The following is a 20,906-nucleotide window of genomic DNA, read 5'->3' as shown; positions in this document are numbered from 1 at the left end:
AGAAAAGGGGGCAGGGTTAGAAATGTCTGCCGTGGGTACTGAGATATGCCAGATTTGCAACTGCCTGTAAACACAATAAAAAGTGCTTTAATGGACTAGCAGATACTAAAAGAAATGTTTTCAGAACCTAAAACGGTACACACTTGTTTTAGAAAATTTCAAAATTAATAAGAAATAGAGTGACAGGAAAAAATCTGTCCCATCACAACGACATTCATTGGCCTCAGCTGAGGCTGGTTGTCCCACCTCAGGATGCATGTGTCTCCCAGGTCGTTTGGACCTCATTGTCCACTGGAGGGCAGCACCCATTCTGCACGAACATCTGTTCTACATATTTACCTTCCAGTGGGCGGAGTTACCACATATTGGGAAAAGGGATATTCCCCACTGCTTGGCTGTTCTGTAAAAGTCTACGAGCTCCAAGCCTTTGATACCCGAAGCCTGCTTATCTGTGATGTTGCCTGTGATGTCCAAGCCTAATTTACATGGTGCTGGTACAGTGAAATCCTCAGATTCCAGGCACAAACTACCCTCATTTCATATTCTTTTTTGGCTTTCACATCAAAGAGCTTTCATTTCAACACTAATGGGTGTGTTACCAATGGGTCACAAGGCTATAACCTCAAATGTTCCCTTAGCAGGAACTTCCACGCCACCCCAGACTCTTTCCCTCACCACTCACCCACCCTCACCTCTGCCCCCTTTGAATCTGGGCCCCTGGATGACTTCTTTGCACGCCCCACCTGAATTCTCTAGATCATCTTTCACACCGAAGGATGTGCCCTTACAGCACTGTGAGCAAGCCAACACTTTAACCACAGCTCCTCGTTCTCGTGGTGGAAGTTGTACAAACACCAGGGAGACTCTCCTTGTCGGAGACCCGAAAATTACTGTCCTTTTCCATGTATAGTGCACACCCACATTATTGGCCCAAACTTGAAGAAAAGATAGCTTTCATTTTAATTTTTTAATTCAATTCGTTCTTTACTTATATTTGGAAACAAAACCAGTTATCATATTGCAGGGTATTATTTTATACATGGATATCATTATTGCTTTCTAGAGTTATACTATTAATGCATAAGCATAAATAAAAGATTTTAAAAATATTTATATAAATAAGAAATTAGTATTACCCATGTATAATGCATATCCTTATTTTTCCCTCAAAAATTTGGTCAAAAAAGAGTCCATTACACACAGTAAAATACAGCACCTCATAAATACAGTCTTATGAGGCAGATGGTGTGAGTGCTGTTCTCAGTGCAGCCTTGTGAGTAAAGAGCCTGGAAACTTCTCCCCGACACTTGCCCCATTCTCCTGTCTCCCTCATTTCCCTCCCCACGCCCTTGCAAACAAAAATAAACAAATGAAAACACAGGGCCCCACAGTGGACGGTCGCAGTGGGGCGTGAGTGTGGTAGGTAACGGATTATATCTTGTCCTAGAGTAAACATGGCCCATGTCCACTCAAATCAGATTTCTCTTCTCCGACTCCAGCAGTGAAAACAGCAAGCTCATAGGCAAAAGCAGAGGCGTGAGAAAGGAGAATGGAGCAGCCTTTATCATTTATGATGACATAAATACAAGCACCTTCTTTGGAGAGGAGTGAGCATCTACAACATGAGACAGTAATATTTCCATCCTGGCAAAGGTTAACGATGCTCCACAACATGAACAGCAGCAATAAACCGACATCAGCACAAATGTATAAACAACGGTGACAAAAAGTGTTTAGCTTATGACTGGTCTTTGAAGAGCCCAGCACGATGGGGGTGAGGGGGTCAGGAACAGCGAAGAGCGGCAAGTAGGCGTGCGGAGAGGCAGACTGTGATTTTTAATTACAAAGTTTAAATTACATTGTCCTGCAGGTGAGAGAATTTCCAGCCCCTGGAAGAGAATACGCAGGTCTGCCGGCCGAGGGCTCACTGTACCTGTTGTGGAACCACTGTACCTTTAAGGGCAGAACCTCCGGTTAAACGGACCTGATGCTAATGACGTCAGAGTCATGGGGGAGTCTCTCACAGGCCGATGTGAGATTGGAAGAGAGGAAGTGCATCTTTCTGAGATGGCAAATGTGTCTGATTAAACTTATGCTATTAGTTACAGGGGGACTGGGCAGAAACAGATGGCACCGTGGGACCCTACCCTTACTGCCCAGCGCAATGCTTGCTCAGCGCTGCCTCTAACAGCGATAATTCCAATGATAATAAACACCCAGAACCACCACTGTTGATGGAACATGAGGTATTTCTATAATTACTTAGACGTTGTCTTGAAACATTAAGTGACTTACCCAAACTCACACGGCTATGGTGTGACAGCACTGTCCTTTGAATCCAGGACTCGTCCTAACCTCAGCACATAGGAGACCCGAACCTGCCACCAGCAGCCAGCTGCAGGTGTGTCTTGGCCAGCGAGGCCAGGGTGCGCAAACATGTCAACGATGGTGTGGCCAGGCAGGGCAGGGGCTCCAGGGGCCAACCATTTTCAAATGATCTTACATCCGCCCGCAGCACCTGAGTTACCTGCCTGGCCCCAGAGGCATCTACTTTAAGGTCCCCACCCTACCACCATCCTCCTCCTCCTTCATTTACGTATCTGTGTCCCATTTTGTAGGTCCCAGCAGGGCAACTGAAGGAACCGTTGTGGCTGGTGGGGGTGGGGGTGGGGCTGGAAGGGCAGGGAGTTGGTATAAATCCCCTCAAGCATTAAGCATAAAGGCCTTGGATGCTTTTTAGAAAGATCATTCTGAAAATCTGTGCAGAAGATTAGCAAGACTGGAAGCAGGAAGACTATTTCCTGGGCTGCTGTAGAAATCTGGGTAAGAATGACGAGGGCTCGAACTAGGGGCATGGAGGTTGAGAGGAGAAGACAGGGGAACAGGGGTGACTAGAGGAGACATGTGGGGTACAGTGGCAGGAGTCTGGGGCGAAGGAGGAGGCGTCTGGGGAAACTTCTCAATGGATGCACTAGGTAGCTGCTGACGCCACGCGCCCGGGGCCACAATGCAGGGGCCATGCAGAGGTTGGGGTGGGGAGTGTGCGGTCGCTTCAGCAGGAAGAGACGTCCAAACTGGTCACGCTCGGGCAGAGCCTACAAATCGGGAAAGGGCGTTTCCCACCTGGGAACACAGCCTGCGCTCCTGAGGCCAGAAGGATACGAGTGGGCTGAAATCTCCAGGCCGGAGAGAGTCGCCATACAAAGAACCCTCCGATACACACACACACAGGGTCTCAGGTAAAGGCAAGTGGACTTGAGCGGGAGCTGGGAGCCCCATGGGGGCACTTCTGCTCATTTCAGGCTCAAAAGGCGGCAGACACCGCGGACCCGGCACAAGAACGATCTGTCCTTGGCAAGGTCCTAGAAACTTCCCCACTTCCTCCCATTTATAACTTTTTATTCTCCTGTGTGTGTCTCTGGAGGATTAGAACTAAAACTCTCTGAAGGAAAGGGGCCTGGGAACAGTGTGTGGGTGTGAGAAGGTGGTGTCCCCTCCACAGCTCAGAGGGAGGGCAGGCCCGGGGCAGGGCTGGCCACGGCCACGTCCAAGGGAGCAGAGGATGCTCTCTGGGTCTCGCTCTCGGAGTCCTCAGAGAAGCAGCTAAACGCAGGTCTGCCACAGAACTAGACCTGCTGGGGTGCTGGTTCAGGGCTGTCCCTGTGAGGGAGGAAGGACAACTCTTTTAGCCCTTGAGGAACCTGCAGCACTCTCTCCCAGAACCTGTTGCCAGCCCACCTGGGTGTGGCCCATTTCAGGCCCATCTGGGCACCAGCCTCCTTCCTGCTCCCAACTGTGGGCCACCCCATAACCCCGAAACAGAGCACATCCCTGGCTGAGTTTGAGGGGACTGAAGGTAGCTTTAGGAAGGTTCTAAAAGATCTCCAGAAAGTTGATACCCACAGGGAAAGCAAAACCAAAGAGGCCTGGTGAGCCCTGGCCAGGTAGCTAAGTTGGTTAGAACACTGTCCCACTACATCAAGGTTGCGGGTTCGATCCCTGGTCAGGGCACATGCAAGAATCAACCAATGAATGCACAAATAAGTGGAACAACAAATCTCTCTCTGCCTGTCCCTTCCTCTCTCTCTCTAAGCAATTAATCCAAAAACAATTTTAACAAGGCCCTGGGACTGGCTGTAACTGAGCCGCAGCCAGTCTACCAGAAAACCCCAGCATCTCTGCAGACAAGTCACCCAGAGTGACGTACTCGGCAGGAAGCTTCCAGAAGGCAACTGTGTCCCCGCCTTCAAACACTGCTGCCTGCATTCAGTCCTGGGGCTGGAGTTTAGGTGAAGTTTACCTCTAGGACTCTTTCAGCGGTGTCTGACGTTAGGATTTCGATGCGAATGCCTCTTCCGTCGGGCAGAAATATGTCCAGAGAGACTTTCTTGGTGGTGACGCTAAACGTGTCCTGTGAGCAAAGGGAAAGCACAGTGAGCCCCACAGAGACCTCGGTGGGGCACCTTATGGGGGTGACAGTCAGCAGTGTCCTCTCCCCGGGCCCTGAAGGTCTGCAGTACCCAGAAGCACACGAGAGCCCAGGGTAGAGATTTGGGGGGTGGAGTTTTGGAGGACAGGGCGGGGGTTGGGAGGGGTGTGGAGAGGGTCAAAGGCAATGTAATGACATGTAGCTTGAATAATTATCAAATAAACAACATTTTAGGGAAAAAAATCATCCATGTGACCCTTGGTGGTTTCAGATTTTTAACTCCCATTTTTAATATTTCCAAGCTTCCCTACAAGTCCATAAAATGCATTAATGTATGATCCTGCTACAACAAAAATCAGAAGTGTGCAAGCTCTGATGCCCTTATGTGGAAGCAAGCAGTACCTGTGTGCGGGCACCCAGCCAAGGGCCCACACCACCCGCTCAGCGCAGTGCTGCCGCGCCCCTGAGTCCGTGAGGGCATGCGTGTAGGCTAGGGGTGCGCACAGATCCCGGGACCTGTGAGGTTCTTGGACAGAATGCTTCAAAATGTCAAGGGCACACTACAGACACTGGAAAGGCCATCAGAGTTTAGGAAAGTTCGAAGCTGAGACAGACTAGTGCTCAGTTTCCATAGAGAGAGGGACCCCAGGAGGAGGCATGGCCAGTGCCCGCCCCGGTGGGCCTCGTGGGGGTGCCGCATCTGGGGGCGCGCTCTTTCTAGCACCTCACAAATGGGATCCTGTCAGTTCACAGAGCTGTCTCATCTCTGCGATTCAGGTCCCAGACTTTCTCGCCCCAGGTTCTGTGACAGGATTAACCCCTACTGCCCTAATATCCACTGGATGCGGTGAGTTCGCACTCCCCTAGGCATTTAGAATGGCCCTCGTTATGGGTCATCCTTGGGAGAACTGAGAATGGAAGGGGAAAAATAAAACCATTGTGAAAATCTTGTCAGAAGAGGCAAGAAGAGACACGGACAAACACAGCTGGAGCATAAGACTTCTGCATAAAGTCATAAAGGTAAAATACTAAGAGAACTAAATTATCAGCAAAAAAGGCACTCAAAACAAAGCTCCAAGTCATCAATACCCATGTGTGATTTTTAAAAAGCACAAAAGCAAACCCACAGTGTGCACACAAAGAGGTGAGAGAGTCCAGGCCAGTCGCCCCTCTGCACTGACATGCAATGTCATCGCTGACATGCAATGATTTGCAACATGTGAGCTTTAACACACAGGATTCAGACAGCAGGTAGGAGTATGTGCCTATTTGTAAAGCAGGAAGGAGGTGTGCACATGTGAATGTTTGTGTGTGCACAGAAACGTGAAGAGCGCCCACTGAACTGTAAGCCGTGCTGCCTCTGAGGCCTTCGGTGTCACTGCTATCAGTTGTGCGCTGTTTGAGTGTTGTTGCCACCACGACAGACTTTCCCAACAAAAGGAAAGCGTGTGTGTGTGTTTGTGTTGTACCCCATCAAATATACGGGAAAATACAAATGACTACACAAGAGAAGCCTCTAGGGTCACTTCTCAGGCTGAGTGGACCAGAGTTAGCAACGCAGTTGAATGACTAAATAAACAAAATCTGCTTCCACTTCTTACAAATCTGATCAAGCTATTATTCTTCCCCAACCTAGGGAACCAGTTTAGTAATATCATATTATTGTACAACGAGACCTTTCCAAGTTCTTCCATTCAGCCATGAAAATGTTCACATACACAACTAGAATGAGTGATGCACTAAACAAGGGTCTTGGCAAAGTTCCAGCCTCTATCGGACATGTTGGAAGCGGTTTAGACCCACAAACGGGAGTGAGCGGCTGTGTTTCATTCCACTCCCTTCGGATTTGCTCTGTGATCCACTTACAATACGGGGTTGACAAAAGTAGGTTTACACAAAACACAGTTTACTCTTGTACTGTTATTTATTAATTATTGTGTTACTTTCCACACAAACAACTGTAAACCTACTTTTGCCCTGCCCTGTACAGCAGGAACAGAGAATGTACAGATAATGGGGGCGTGGCTATGGGTGCTGCCCTGTAGGCTTCCCCACAGCACGTGTGGAAATATCCGCTACAGAAACTACATCCCTGCTTTGCCCAGGGCCCTGAGTGATAAAAGGTTCTCTTTTCCATGGTCGGTTTCGAAGTGTACAATGAATGCTTAGGCTACAGAAAAAAACAGTTACCCACTGTATTAAAATGAGCTAAAATGACACTCTTAATCTTCCATCCAGAATCTAGACCTCCAAAAGGACAAAATAGGACCCATCCTCCCCTGTGCTCCAAATGAGCGTGTTTCACCTGAGTGCAGCCTCTGCTGGGCTGATGCCGGAAACACAGGCGTGGTTAACGAAGAGACATATTCTGCCGTGAAATAATGACCTCAGTAAAGAAGAGTAAGCTTACCAGCTGTACCAGTTTTAAAAAGTCAATGAAGACGTCACTTCTCAGCACGTCCGGGTCCACGGTTACTGGAAAACATGGAGAGGAGGCCAGGTTAGCGTGGAGCTGGGCTGACTTCCCTGTTACACCACTCTGACCTCCAGGGGGCCCCCAAGCCCTGCGGCCTCCTAGAAAGCAGTGGAGCCTGTGACCTCTCACACACACCAAACGCTGCAAAGCTCGCTTCCTCCAGGCAGCCTTGATGACGAGTTGGACCCATCACACCAACCCCAGGCCTCCATGCTCGCCCGAGTCGCACAGTATCCACCTGGCCAGAGAGGATGCCCAAGTAATGCTGATGATGTGGATAAAAGGCCTGGCCTGGGAAGCTGACCCCTCAAGCACTGTGATTACTGGTGAAAAGGCCAGTGGTTAAAGGAGTATTTCTCTAAGATGGGAGAAAAGAAACCAAGAGAGAATGAAAACTCAAAAAGTATTACAGTTTGGGCTTAAAGTATTACATTTTCAAGAAGTATTACTTCTTGAACAGGGCTGAAAGAGGTATATTCTCTGTTATAAAAGGTGAGTGGGAAAGAGATGACTTCTGGAATTTTTATTTACTGTGCTTGAGAAATATGTGCAGCTATGAGCAGTAACAAAGTAAACGGGTCATTGCTGACCTAGGATGATCTATAAGATATATATTGTAAGAGGATAAAAACAACATAAAGAAGAAAAATCTTTTTTTTCTTTTGTTCTGAAGGACATCATTGGGATAGTTGGTGAAATTGGAATAAGGTTTCTAGGTAACTTTATGGTATCACTGTGAAATGCCTGATTTTGATAACTATACTGTGGTTATAGAAGGGAATATCCTTGATCTTAGAAAATATGCACAGAAGTATTTAAGGGTAAAGTGCCTTGTGTGTGAAACAATGTATCTAAAAAATTATATATAATATATATGAATAAGTACACACATGTGCAGGAGAGTGAGAGAATGATAAAGCAAATGTAAAATGTTAACATTTGGGGAGTCTGAGTGAACAGTATACAGAATTTTGCATTACTTTTTGCAACTTTTTAAAAGTCGGGGCATATTTCAGAATAAAAAGGTTTTAAAAATCAGACACAAAAAAGCGCAGAGTAAGTTCTGGTTAGTGTTGGATAGTCAGGCACGCACGCTAGTAGACACAGAGACGGTTTCAGAGGGACCCCCAAGCCACCTGCCTGCAGGAGTGTCCACTTTGAGAAGCCTGGGGGTCTGGGGTGGAAGGGAACGTGCCTTTCACTGTATAAGGTTGACCCTCGAACAATGTGGGGGTTAGGCATGCTGACCCCCATACTGTCGAACACCACTGTATGGCTTCTGACTCCCCCCAAACTTAACTACTCATTGCCTCCTGTTGACCAGAAGACTTACTGATAAGGTAGTCGATTAACATGCATTTTGTATGTTATGTGTATTATATATAGTACTCTTACAATAAAATAAATTAGAGAGAAGTATTTTAAAAACCAAATAGAAAGGCTGCATGTTACATGCTTCCATTTATCTGAAATGTCCAGAACGAGCAGAGCTGGAAAGACAGGAATTAGTGGCGTGGGCGATGGGGGCTGGTGGTGGAGAAGCCTAGAGATTGACTTGTGATAGGTGTGAGGTTCCTTTTTGGAGTGAGGAAAATGCTCTCAAGTTAGATCATGGTACAGTTGTGCAATCCCATAAACAGACTAATAATCACTGAATTGTACACTTTAGGTAAGTGGGTTTATACTGTGCAACCTACATCTCAGTAAATTTGTTTTAAAAAATACCTACCATTTTGCAAATACTGCTCCAACTGGTCCCTTCTCTCATTGGCCATAGATGTGGTCATTGCAAGATAGTACTTCGGTGGAAAGGGAGGCAGGCTATTTCCAAAGACCCGTCTCAGCTGAAAGATCCAGAAAACACATGCTGAAGGCAAAGAACCTCCAACTCAGGGTTGGTGAGGCACCAAAGACTCCTCTTACGGCACATCTTGTTCTGGCACTTTATTTAAAATTAACCCTTCCTGGTGGAAGGGTTAAAGATGATTTAAAAATAATCTTTAAATAACCAAAAGGGCATGTGCCTTCATTCTAGCCCTATACTTAGAGCGGCAGCTTGCAGATAAGGCATGGTATTGCTCTCTTTAAAACAGGAGAAAGGAAACCAGTGTGAGATCCAGTCAGGTTTGATCAAGGTACCTCCAGAGCAGAGGGCTGCAATTCCTACTATTACCACAGTCAATGGCTTAAAGAAATAAAAGCAGATCGAAGAGAAATGAGACTGCAACCAGGTAAGGATTTTAATTCCATGGTTTTTGTTACAAATGCAGGGTGTATTTGGCCAATATTTACCTCGCATAGGCCTTACCTCCAAAAATGCACGGGGAATCTGACCACTCCTCCCTGCCCCACTGCTGTTGCCCTCGTCCATGCCCCGTCATCTTTTTTCAGGTTACTGTAGCCTTCCAAGAGATCTCTCTGTCTACAGCATTAACACCCTCAGTCTATTCCCAGTACAGATCACTGCCCTGCCCCGCCCTGCTCAAAACCGTTCCTGGTTTCCCACCTCCCTCGAGTGAAAGCAAAAAACCCTTAAAATGACCTAGACCTGTGCTATCTAATATGATGTCCATTAGCCACCTATGACTACCTAAATTTAAACTTAAATTAAAATGAAATAAAATTTAAAATTCAGTTTCTCAGTCATACCAGCCACACTTCAAATGCTCAGTAACTACCCGAAACGTGGCACGTTCTTACTGAATTGGACAAAGCCGATCTAGAGCATTTCCAGTAGCACAGAAAATTCTGTCGGACAGTGCTGGTCTGAAATCTACAAAGTTTCCTGTTTTCTGATGTGTTTTGTTTGGGGTGTTTGATTTTTAGAGAATTTGAATTTGATTCCAATCTTAATTTTGTGATTCAAAATGTTTACCACTCGTGTCCTGAATGAGCTACAGAATGGCCCGGCCACTTTGGAACCGTCTGGCAATTTCTCACAAGCTAATGTTTACCATGCAATATCCAGTAATCACAGTCCTAGGTATATAGTCCACAGATTTGAAAACTATGTCCACAAAACACGCTGGTGAATGCTTATAGCTACTTTATTCATATCTGCCCAAAATACAAAGCAATCAAGTTGTCCTTCAATATGGCATTGGATAAACAAACTGTGGTGTACCCAGATGATGGCATATCATCCAGCAATAAAAGGAAATGAGCCACCAAGCCTTGAAAAGACATGGTGAAAATTGAAAAGAAGATCGACAAGTGAAAGAAGACAGTCTGGAACAGCTGTAATCTGTTTCATTTTAAATATATGACATTTTTGAAAAAACAAACTTATAGCAATAGTAGAAGAGAAAATTGTGGTAACCGGGAGCTTGGGGTGGGAGGGTGTTGAACGGGTGAAGCCCGTGGAGGTTTTTAGGGCAGTGAAACTGTTTTGTGTAACACTGTCCCTGTGTGTACACGCACAGTACCACACATTTGTCAACCTACTAAACTTTACAACACAACTTAATGTGCAAAAATATCTGAAAAACAACTTAGGAGGTGGGGCAAAACCCAGGACGGAATGCAGAATGTGACAGAAGAATTTAACTATATTACAAATGTATGGAATGTTGCAGCGAAGGGGGAAGATGCTGACCTAAGCCGTTTTGGAAGTGAGTGGAGTCTGTGCACCCTAAGGCCACAGAAACTGTCCAGAAGCACTGTGCTCCAGCTGACAGAGTTGTTTCCCACGGGGCCACAGGTTAACAATTCTAACCCTGCGCTGTGTGTGGACAGAATCGAACACTTAAGTAAAAAGATGGCAGGTGGTGGGAACCGGGTTTCTCCAGTTGGATGGGAGTTTTCAGAAAAGGGAGGTGAGGAAGCTCCAGCGATCCGTGTGGTCATGGACTGTAGATGGAGATATTGGTATGGACTCATGTGTAGTTTAACAGAAACCCAGACAGTTAAATGTTAAACCGTCTATAGATAAGCTCCACACACATACAGTCCTTACGCTGTCAGTCGAGAGGGCCTGGTAACAGCCGCACTGACGTGACAAAGGACACACCTGGTGTCCAGATCTCGGTCTCTGATCCTGTTCTCCAGTAAAAGCTACTGGGGCTCCGTGGGGAAATGGCCAACGTAGGAAATATGAAAGATGAATCTGAAGCATCTTGTAGCACCAGAAAATAAGAAAATGCTAACAAAAAATCAACAATAGGGGTATATCAGAGACACAGGAGCAAATTGAAAGAGTTCCCACAGGCCAAAGCTGAAACAATTTGAGCAACAAAATAAAGTCATATTGAAGTATAACTCAAAGTATAAAGTAGATATCCAGGAGCCCATATGAGTATAAATACATTATTGAATAAATAAAAATATAGGAGAGAATAGACAAATCTCCTGTGCAGAGAATCAAATAATTCATGTCAACATGCATTCACAAGGAACAGAGTATAATTCCCAACTCTGTCGGCGTGGGCTATACACGGTGACTTCCAAAGGATACACTATGGACAGAGAGTTAAAGAATAACTCCGCAGTGGCAAAACCTGATAATAACTACCTCAGCCAGGTGATCAAGGTCAACATCAACAGTGGTAAGTTGTGTAGAGAGTAGGTACCCTTGATATGATGTGATTAGAATGGCGCTTGACCTCTGGGGTCGCCCTAGCCAGTGCAGTCACGTAAAACATCAGATTCCGATAGAGGGACCTTCCACAAAACGCCTGACTGACACTCCTCGAAACAGTCCAGGTCATTACAAACAATGAAGTCTGAGAAACTGCCACAGTTAAGAGGAGCCTAAGGAGATGTCCCAACTAAACGTAACGTGATGTGCTGGGTGGGATCCCGAAACAGAGGTTGGACATTACATAAACACTGAAGTCTGAGTAAATCGTGAACTAGAGTTAATAATACTGTACTGGTGCTGGTTCACCAACTGGAACAAGTGCACCCTACTAATGGAATACAACAGGGAAAACTGGGTGCAGGCTATGTAGGAACTCGGTACTATCTTTGCAATGTTTCTGTAAATTTAAAACTGGTCTAGGAAATTAAAGCCTATTTTTTATAAATTGAGTTCTGGCTTCTCTTGAAAAATCCGAAGGTCTGGAGTCACTGGGTTCCCACTGTCTCAGGCAACCACCCCCCTTAGAGACCTAAGCAGTTCCCACCCCTCCCCACGGCCTCTTGTCCGATCCATGCCTCTTACTTAAATCACCTGCCTGACTTTTGTAGCCATTTAAGTGTGCAAACATTCTTCTAGATCTAGCAGTATAAAATATTACAGCAAAAATTCTGCTTCTTTTAAATTCAAGGAACTCTTCCCACCATGCCAGAGATTGTCCAAAGGCACCTGTGCCCAGCAGGCAGCTCCAGTGCCCTCGGATTTATGCACCCTGGAATTTATGCACCCCCATCACTGCTAATTCCTTTAAATAGAAGCAGAATCCTGTCTTCTTTGCATGCAATTATTTCTTGATTAACCAATTAAGTGATCTTTAAAAGGCAATTGTCTTCCTTGGCATGTGTTCAGAAATGTCACAGCTGCTCCCCAATTGGTTGAAATCACAGCAGCGCTGAGCCAGCAGGGCCACCTGGGTTGAGCATATGCAGGAGGAGCATCTTGCAGAAGCCTCTACCCTAAGGCCAAGACCTGGGGGGAAAGTCAACAGGAATCCAGGTTCCAATACCCACCACAGAGCCCAAACTCTCCCAGCAGGTTTCACAACCTGAGCTGACTGCTCAGAGAACCGTTCCCCTCTCTTCTCTAACACTGCTGGAAGGGGAAGGTAAGTATATAATGAGCTGCAGGTAAGTCCGCCAGAAGTCACTCATCACCTACACAAGTCCTTCGTCTCTGCCCCAATATAGCCTTTTCTGTTGATCTCAGACAGCACATAGTTCAGGTGTGAAAACCAGTAACATGCTGAGAATTATCTGCCATTATAGTTTAGCCCACCCTTTCAAAAATTGTTTCAAGGGATCAAAAGGAAAACATATTCTGTTCGTTTATCATGAAGTGGTTTTGGTCCTTTTTTTAAGACAATGTTCATAAACAAGACAATGTCTATATATACATATATAATATATATAATATATATGTATATATAATAAAAATATATATTTTAATCCCAGCACAATCTCCTTCACCACTTTCCCCATTGTGCAGTTCCACCTTTTAACAGAAAGAGGACTTCACTGACCAATCATGGAGCATCGCCTCCTTTCTCACACTGTGCACTCACAGCCCGCACACCTGTCCCAGGGTGGTGACTGACACGCACGTAAAATGACAGACACAAACAGCCCCTGTTTCTAATGTTGGCTCATTCATCCCACTTTTCCAAGGCCCCTTGTAATCAAAAGTCCAGATTCTTGGGCTAAAGAGCAACCTGGTCTGTGGCATCTGATACCAAAGAACATCAGCCTGAAGCTTGTACATCATCTCCTTTATCCTTCAGAACTGCCTGTGGGGCAGATGGGCACGGTCCCCATGAACACTGCCATTCTCCCACTGAGACAGGGTCCAGGACGACATTCCTCCACCTTGACGAGGTTACTTGACAAGAGGAGTAACCTGACACTCAGGGAGATGAAGTGACTTAAACCAAGGCCCTACATGGGAATGGGTGGCGGAACCTGGACACTGTCTTTTCCCCGCCTTTCACTCTCCTCCCCCTCACTTCCCTTCTCCCACACCAAATCTCTATTGAGCAACTACTAAAGTGGGATTCTGGGCTGGGTATGCATGCCAGCAGACTTCATTTATTGCTTATTTAAATATTTGAGGTTTGCAACTAAATAATCAGGGGAGACAAAAATATACACACAAGAAGAGGAACAGAAGCCCTGGCAGCTGAGACTCAGCCATTTGGAGAGTTGTCCAGTAAACCGAAGAGCTTTGGGTTCAATTCCCAGCCAGGGCACATGACTTAGGCGGTGAGTTCGGTCCCTGATTGGGGCGTGTACGAGAGGCAACCAATCAATGTTTCTCTCTCACATTGATGTTTCCCTCCCTCTCTCTTTCCCTCTCTCTTCCTCTTTTCTCTAAAATCAATAAGCTAATCCTCTGGTGAGGACTTAAAAAAAGAAGAACATGATAAGTCTAAACATGAAGTGGTACAGGAATTGGAGGAAGGCATATCATGCCATCGAGGGGGACTTCCCAGAGGAGGTGAGGCTGGAGGTGGGCCTTGAGAAAGGGCTGGCCCCTGACCAGTGGGCCAGAAGCAGGGGTCTTCTTGGGAGGGGGAAGGAGTCACGCAGAGACAAGGAGTGGGCCAGCTTGATGGGAATAGAGGGTTTGAATGGGGAAGTGGGGAGATTGGCTAAAGGAGGGGAAGGAGCCAGGCTGGGTCAGCACCAGGCAGGGACGAAGAGTAAACCGGTGCCCTCCTCTCCCACCGCAGGATTCTTTGCCAGCATCCAGATCTCGTCCCCATTGCCATGTCTGATGCTAGAATATATGCAGAGGCAAGCACCCTTTCACAGAGTTGAGCAGCACTTACGCAGACACCCTCACGCTTGGCCAAAGCGAGCCAGTTCCTTCACTGATTTCATTTGCAGGGGGTGCTGCTGGCAAGGGCGGGGGCATACGTCACACTGGCTTTAATGGTCTGAAGACGCAGAAGAAGCGGTCAGGTCAGGCAGTTCACAGGGCAGAGGGATGGACAGCATTTCTCAGCAGAGGGGCAAACTACCAGACCGAGGATGCCTCACTTGGGGACAGGGCTGCGGTGTCTTAGAAGGCGCTCAGGTCACAACTGACCTGTTGGAAACACAACTGTCTCTCCTCAGTTTCGATCCTATGGCATTGGCTTCTACATAGCGTGGCTGAGGAGGTGCAGGGCCCACCTGGCCTGAGCCAGGTACTCATCCTCAGCCTCAGAGTTACCCAGCTCACAAAACAGAAACCCAGTTCTCAGTCAAAAATCTCCTGTGCTCAAGTCAGAGTCTCCACTTAGTTCAACACAGTGCATGGCATCTAACAGGAAGTCAGTAAATATTTCTTAAGTACATGAATAGTCAGTTAATTCTATAAGATAAAGTTTCTATTCTATGGACATGTGGAAGTTCCCAGGAAACCAACTAGAAATACACTTACACTCACCAAATACACACACACACACACACACACACACACACACACAAACACGAATGGGGCCTTTATATTGTTTTCCTCTTTATAGTGCTTTGTATTAAATCAGATTAAGAATTCTGAGCCAGCCCTGGCTGCTGTAGCTCGGTGGACTGAGCACAGGCTGCAGACCGAAAGGTCGTCAGCTCGATTCCCAGTCAGGGCACATGCCTGGGTTGTGGGCCAGGTCCCCAGTGGGGGCCATGTGAGAGGCAACCACACATTGATACTTCTCTCCCTCTTTTTACCCCTCCCTCCCCCTCTCTCTAAAAATAAAATAAATAACATCTTTGAAAGAAAAAACAAATTCTGAGTTGGTTCATATCATCTGTGGAATAGGAAGAATAAAATCTAGATGAGAAATGGCTAGAAGAGATCACCCAAACTTTTAGTCTCAGACTCAGGGTTGCCAGACAAAATACTGAATGTCCAATGATGTCCCAAATACTGCTTGGGACATATTTATACTAAAGAGGTGTGTGTTGTTTATCTGAAATTCACTGGGGATCCTGTATTTTCATTTGCTAAATCTGCTGACTGTACTCAGACTATCTATAAAATGGGAGTAATGAGCTAGAATTAACTCCTGTGCCCGGAGCTCTGATGACGGAAAGCAGATGTTGGCTGCCTGGGGCCAGAGGTGGAAGGAGGGGATCAAGGGCGAAGGAGACAAAAGAACTTTTAGAATATAGGGACTGTTCTCTGGCCTGATTACGGTGGTGGTGGTGGTAATTGTACATGTTTACCAAGATTCATCACACTAAACATTCCAAATTGGGGGATGTCATTAAGTTATTCCAAAATAGAGAAAAACACAGTAGTTTAGAGCTTGAGGATTTGACTCAATTGTTTTATTGACACAATTTATTTTGTCAACTATGGTGGAAAAAAAACCCCCACAAAATGGAATGGGTCTGAGCAGGTTCTGGAAACCAAATCCTGCTTCCAACACTTACCAGCAGTATGACTTTAGGCAAGTTGTGCCTCAGTTTTTTCATCTGGTACATGGGACTAACTATAATCCCAGCTCATGGGACTGCTATAAAAATTAAACACACTAGTACATGTTCTTAGCATCAGACTTAGCATGCAGTATCTGCCTAATTGTTAGTTATTGTTATAAATTAATAATAAATACCAACAGCTACCTAAGATCTAAATAATTTATTTAAAATGGAGTTGTTGCTACAGAAAGAGGAAACAATAGGGCAAGGTGTGAGGTAGTTTGAAACTGAATAATGTCCACTTTAGGATTTTGAGAAATCTGGGACTATCATGAAGTATTCCTTAAAGGCCACTGATGCCCCACAGAGGGCACTGAGGCGTGGAGTTCAACATTTAAGACTCCACTGCAGTGAATTTCAAATGGCGTCTTGTTCATGGCTTGCAAAATAGGAGACCAAGTTAGCTCACTTTATGTCTCCGCTTCTGGGCCTGCTAGGATTTGATTGGGCTGAATGTTTCTGAAAGCACGCACTTTCCTGAGTCTGTTGGTTAAGGAGCACCAGGAATTCTCCAACCCTGAGTTTGCTGGTGTTTACTGAGCATGTACTGTGTGCCAGGCTGTACGAGATACTGGCCCCTGAACTTCACAAGTACCCTGTGACACTGACATCCATAATCACCTATTTTTTTTATTCTTTCTTTCTTCCTTTTTAAAATCCTCATCCAAGGATATATTTACTGATTTTAGAAAGGCCGGGAGGGGGGCGGTATTGGGAGTGAGAGAGAGAGAGAGAGAGAGAGAGAGAGAGGGAAATTAATTGGTTGCCTTCCATATGCACTCCAACCAAGGATCAAACCCACAACCTAGGCATGTGTCCTGATTGGAAATTGAACCCACAACCTTCTGGTGAACAGGATGACACTCCAATCAACAGGGCCACCCGGCCAGAGCTACTTACTATTTCTAATGAGAAAACTGAAGGTCAGAAAAGAGGTGAGTCAGGGAGTGGTCACCCGATTCCACAATCTCCCTGCGCCCCCCTGCTGTCTCCTGCTTACCACCTACCTTGTACGGGCTTCCTGCCCAGTCCCACCTCACTTGCAGGAAGACAGACAAGTGGAAAGCAGAAGATGATACCTCAACTTCCTCCTTCAAACACTTAAAACGCCTACCTATCATTCCTTTTCCTTCGAGATCTCCGCGGGCAGTCTTCCCAGCCCTCCAAACATGTTTTGGTCACAAGCAGCTTCCCATCTTTCACAAGTCTGAACTGACGCCCTTCCGCCAATCATTGCTGGGGACCCACTGGGTGCCAGGCACTAACAACCCAAAGATGACCCCACATATGAATGTTGCAGCTGGTTTTTGTTGATTTCAAAGATACTTAGTCATACCTTGAAAATGGGCTTTTTAAATTCATACAGTGTATGAGCAAGAAGGCTGGCTGCAGGGAGGGTGCCGGCAGAAGAGTGGAACTGAACTGTCCACGGACAGAGGATGGGGAAGGGAACTGCGCGGATCTGCTCACTAGAGACCCAGAGAGTGCCTGAAAGGACTCCGCCCAAAGTGTTTATAGCTGCTCTCTGGGCAAGAGTCTCTTTTTCTTTTCTCTTCTTTCCTCTTTATAATCAGAATATAAAATCTAAAAAATAAATAAACAAAAAGAAAAAAACTGTGTATGGGATGGGTTTGGAGACCTGGTGAAGTTTATTTCTCAACTTCACTCCTTTAATCCATTTTGAAGACTTTCAACATTCCCTTATTGGGAAAAAAAAAAAAAAACGACCCACATTAAAACAGGCTAATACATCAGTCTGCGTCCCAGAGAAAATGCCGTCGAGACCTCGGGATGAGAAACTGTGTGAGAAGTGCCGTCCCCTCTTGATATTGTCATCTGTCTCCAGGGCTCCCACGCCTGCCAGTACTTAAAGACTATGAAACCAGCCGTTTGGAAACAAAAATACAGACACACCTTTTCACAGAGGGGTAAACTTAAGAGAGGGGGGTAACCGGGAGGAAGAGTATTAAATGCCCACGTACACGATTCCTGACTACTCCTTGGTCTGGACTTGGTTTGCTCATTGTGAGTGGGGGCGTCGTCCTGGGGAAGAGCGGGCTGTGAACCGGCCCTGCCAGGGGGGACTGTGGGGGCGGGATAGGGGTCGATCATTGGGCGGGAAAAAGTTTGGAAGCATCACCTGCACCCCGGTCCCTCATCTCCTAGCTGCAGATGATTCGGAGCAGCAACGTGTATCCACTGAGTTCTGTGCCAAATAATTCACAACCGATCCTTACCACGACTATGTCTCGAAGATTTGGTGCCAGGAGCCCTTAAAGGGCCTCGGATTTTGCCAGAGCCACGAGCCCGGGGTCCACTGGGCGCAGTTTTGCTCACGTGCGTCAGGTGAACGAGCTGGAACCCGCCTGGACCCGCTCACCTGTTCGTTCCAGCGGTGCAGCTGGCTGTAGCGCACCCTGCAGAAGAGGAACCCGTCCAGGTACACGGAGTAGAGCTGCAAACACAGAGAGGTCCGGGCTCGGAATAGCCCCGCGAGCAGGCGAGCCCCCGCCGTGGCGCCCCGTCCCTGCCCGGTGGGAACCCGCCCCCGGCCCCCGGCCCCAGCCCGGCCCCAGCCCCGGCCCCAGTGCACCGTGTAGCGGCCCCCCAGCGCCTCCGGCTGCTGCTGGGACACCGGGATGCAGAAGTGCGTCTTCATGGCTCACGTGGCTGCGGAGGCGCGGTCCCGGTCCGCGAGTCTCGGTTGGGGATGCGGCGGAGCAGCCGGACCCGTGGCGCTGGTAGGGACCCGAGTCCAGGCTCGGCCAGCAGCCCAGGAGCCCGACCTGCAGCGACGCGTCCTAGCTCTGAGCCGGGGCGGTGGACGCACCCAGGCTGGCCACGCCGTCACGGGCGGGGCTTGCTGCCGCTTCCCCCTCGCCCCCGGCGGCAGCAGGTGGGGCGGGGGGCCGGGCGGTGCCTCCTCCGGTCCCCGCCAGGCTCCGGCTGCGCCTCTCAGGTCCCAGGACCAGTAGAGGGTGGAGCGTGTCTGTGGCCGAGAGCCGAGCACCGCAACACTCAGTCCCCCACCTGGCAGGCAGCCTGCACCAGGGCAGGGCTCCCACGTGCCAGGCAGGGCTTGGGACGGAATTCGGGGCAGAGAGACGTCCTAGAGAGTGCGAAAGACTTCCTCCTCTGGGAACGTGGCGGGGGTACTGTGTGTGGGTGAGTGGGTGGGGAGATAGAATTCTTCTGGAAAGAAGGTCCAGGGTTTTTTTTAAATCAGATTTTCAGAAGGTTCCTTGAACCCACATGAATTAAAAATCACTGCTCCGGCTGCACAGAAACCCTAAATATATGCTAAAAGAGTAATAATTCACTACTTCCCATTCTGCCCCAAATCTCAGAGTCGGACTATTTGCAGGAGCGCAGCGCTCCGAGGTAGGCAGCTGTCGGCACTCTGACCCTTCTCCAAGGGTCTACAGGCCAGGGCCACTCCGACCTCCGTGGCTTGTAGAATGTCGCCTCCCCCTTAGGATGGATCTACCGACAAACACAGAGACAGAGCTCACTCTGAGACCCACCCTCAAACCACAAGTGTTGACCTTGTCTTTCAGTACCTTGCCAGGGTTGAAAAAAGTTCACGTTCCATTACCTGCCAACATTGCCTGCAGTTCAATATGAATTAAGATTTTTAAAAATACATATATCTGGTAAGTATTCTGTGATTACCATAGTATTTTGTGTTAACATTTGTTAAATGTAACACTTAAGGTTGTTTAAAATCCACATAGAAGTGGACCAATGCAGTTCAAACCCGCCTTGTTCAAGGGTCAACTGTGTTTTGGATGTGAGGTCAGGAATCCCAGTACTCAGAGGGCTGGTTTAGATTATACCCGGATTTTCAACTGTGAGGGGGGTGAGTTGGCCTCCCCCAACCCCACACTTGCTGTTCAAGAGTCAACTATATTTATAAGCCTGCTCTGGTATTTTTTCAGATTTCTTTATTTATTCTAGATATTGGGAAAAGGATAGAGAAGGACAGGGAGACAAATATCAGTGCATGAGACACATCAATTGATTGCCTCTTACATGCCCCTGACAGCGGAACTGGCCCACAGCCAGGCCTGCGCCCTGATCAGGAATCCAACCGGCGACCTTTCGATTCCCAGGCTGGCACTCAATCTACTGAGTCACACCAGCAAGGGCAGTATTTTTTAACTAGTAAATATTTTTTCTTAAAAAAAAAAAACATTTTTCATTAATACACCAGAAACCTCATTCAATGGAAGTGGCTTGGGCCTCTCTCGATCCCCAAGACCCCTTGGTTTTAAATAGGTGCCAGCACCCAGTTGGCTGGGTTCACATAAACCCTTTGTTCTCTGGGCTAAGCATCCCAAGTTCTCTCAACAGTCTCTCATTTTTGGTTGCTGTGGAAAGTAATCCTCCTAAGTCTCTTATTTTCGTTAAATCAGGACCTTGCCACGGCCACTGGGGCAGAGGGGAGGCGGGGGAAGCAGCAGTCACCAGGTGTGTCCGTCACCAGGTGTGTCCGTCACCAGGCGGGCACCAGGTTGTCTCCCTGCTTCCTCCCGCCCTTTCATCCTCCCATGACTCTTCCAGGTCAACATTAAGAGCAACATCTGGCCCTGCCCCATGTGGCTCAGTTGGTTGAAGGGGTGTCCTACAAACCAGAAGGTCACAAGTTCAATTCCCAGTCAGGGCACATGCCTAGGTTGCACGTTCTGTCCTGGTTTGGGTGCAGAGCATGCGAGAGGCAACTGGTTGATGCTTCTTTCACAGTGATATTTCTCTCCCTCCTTTCCCCTTTCTCTAAAATCAATGAGCATGTCCTTGAGTGAGAATTTAAAAAAGAAAAGAAAAGAGCAACATCCAACAGCAACAAAATAGGACCAGAGAGTGGATCTAATTGGAATCACTGAAAGTCCTTTAAAATGCAGGTCATCG

General features: G+C 47.2%; 1 protein-coding gene across 3 annotated transcripts in view; it reads right to left on the bottom strand.

Annotated features, from left to right (window-relative positions):
* SNX31 (sorting nexin 31) overlaps positions 1-18,909 on the bottom strand; it is a 48,336-nt gene extending 29,427 nt beyond the window's left edge. For all 3 annotated transcript variants that reach the window (XM_053660810.1, XM_053660811.1, XM_037133411.2), the window contains exons 1-5: positions 18,592-18,909; positions 18,379-18,453; positions 8,635-8,749; positions 6,840-6,904; positions 4,301-4,411 (exon numbers count right to left, since the gene is read on the bottom strand). In XM_053660810.1, coding sequence (XP_053516785.1) covers positions 4,301-4,411; positions 6,840-6,904; positions 8,635-8,749; positions 18,379-18,453; positions 18,592-18,657 — 432 coding nt within the window. In that variant the 5' untranslated portion in view covers positions 18,658-18,909. The remainder of the gene's footprint in view (positions 1-4,300; positions 4,412-6,839; positions 6,905-8,634; positions 8,750-18,378; positions 18,454-18,591) is intronic.
* Between the last annotated feature and the right edge of the window lie 1,997 nt (positions 18,910-20,906).

This window comes from Artibeus jamaicensis, unplaced genomic scaffold (genome assembly GCF_021234435.1).
Source record: "Artibeus jamaicensis isolate MK-2021 breed Jamaican fruit bat unplaced genomic scaffold, CSHL_Jam_final scaffold_916, whole genome shotgun sequence".
NCBI classification, from domain to species: Eukaryota; Metazoa; Chordata; class Mammalia; order Chiroptera; family Phyllostomidae; genus Artibeus; species Artibeus jamaicensis.
This window is presented reverse-complemented; position numbering and strand designations above follow the sequence as displayed.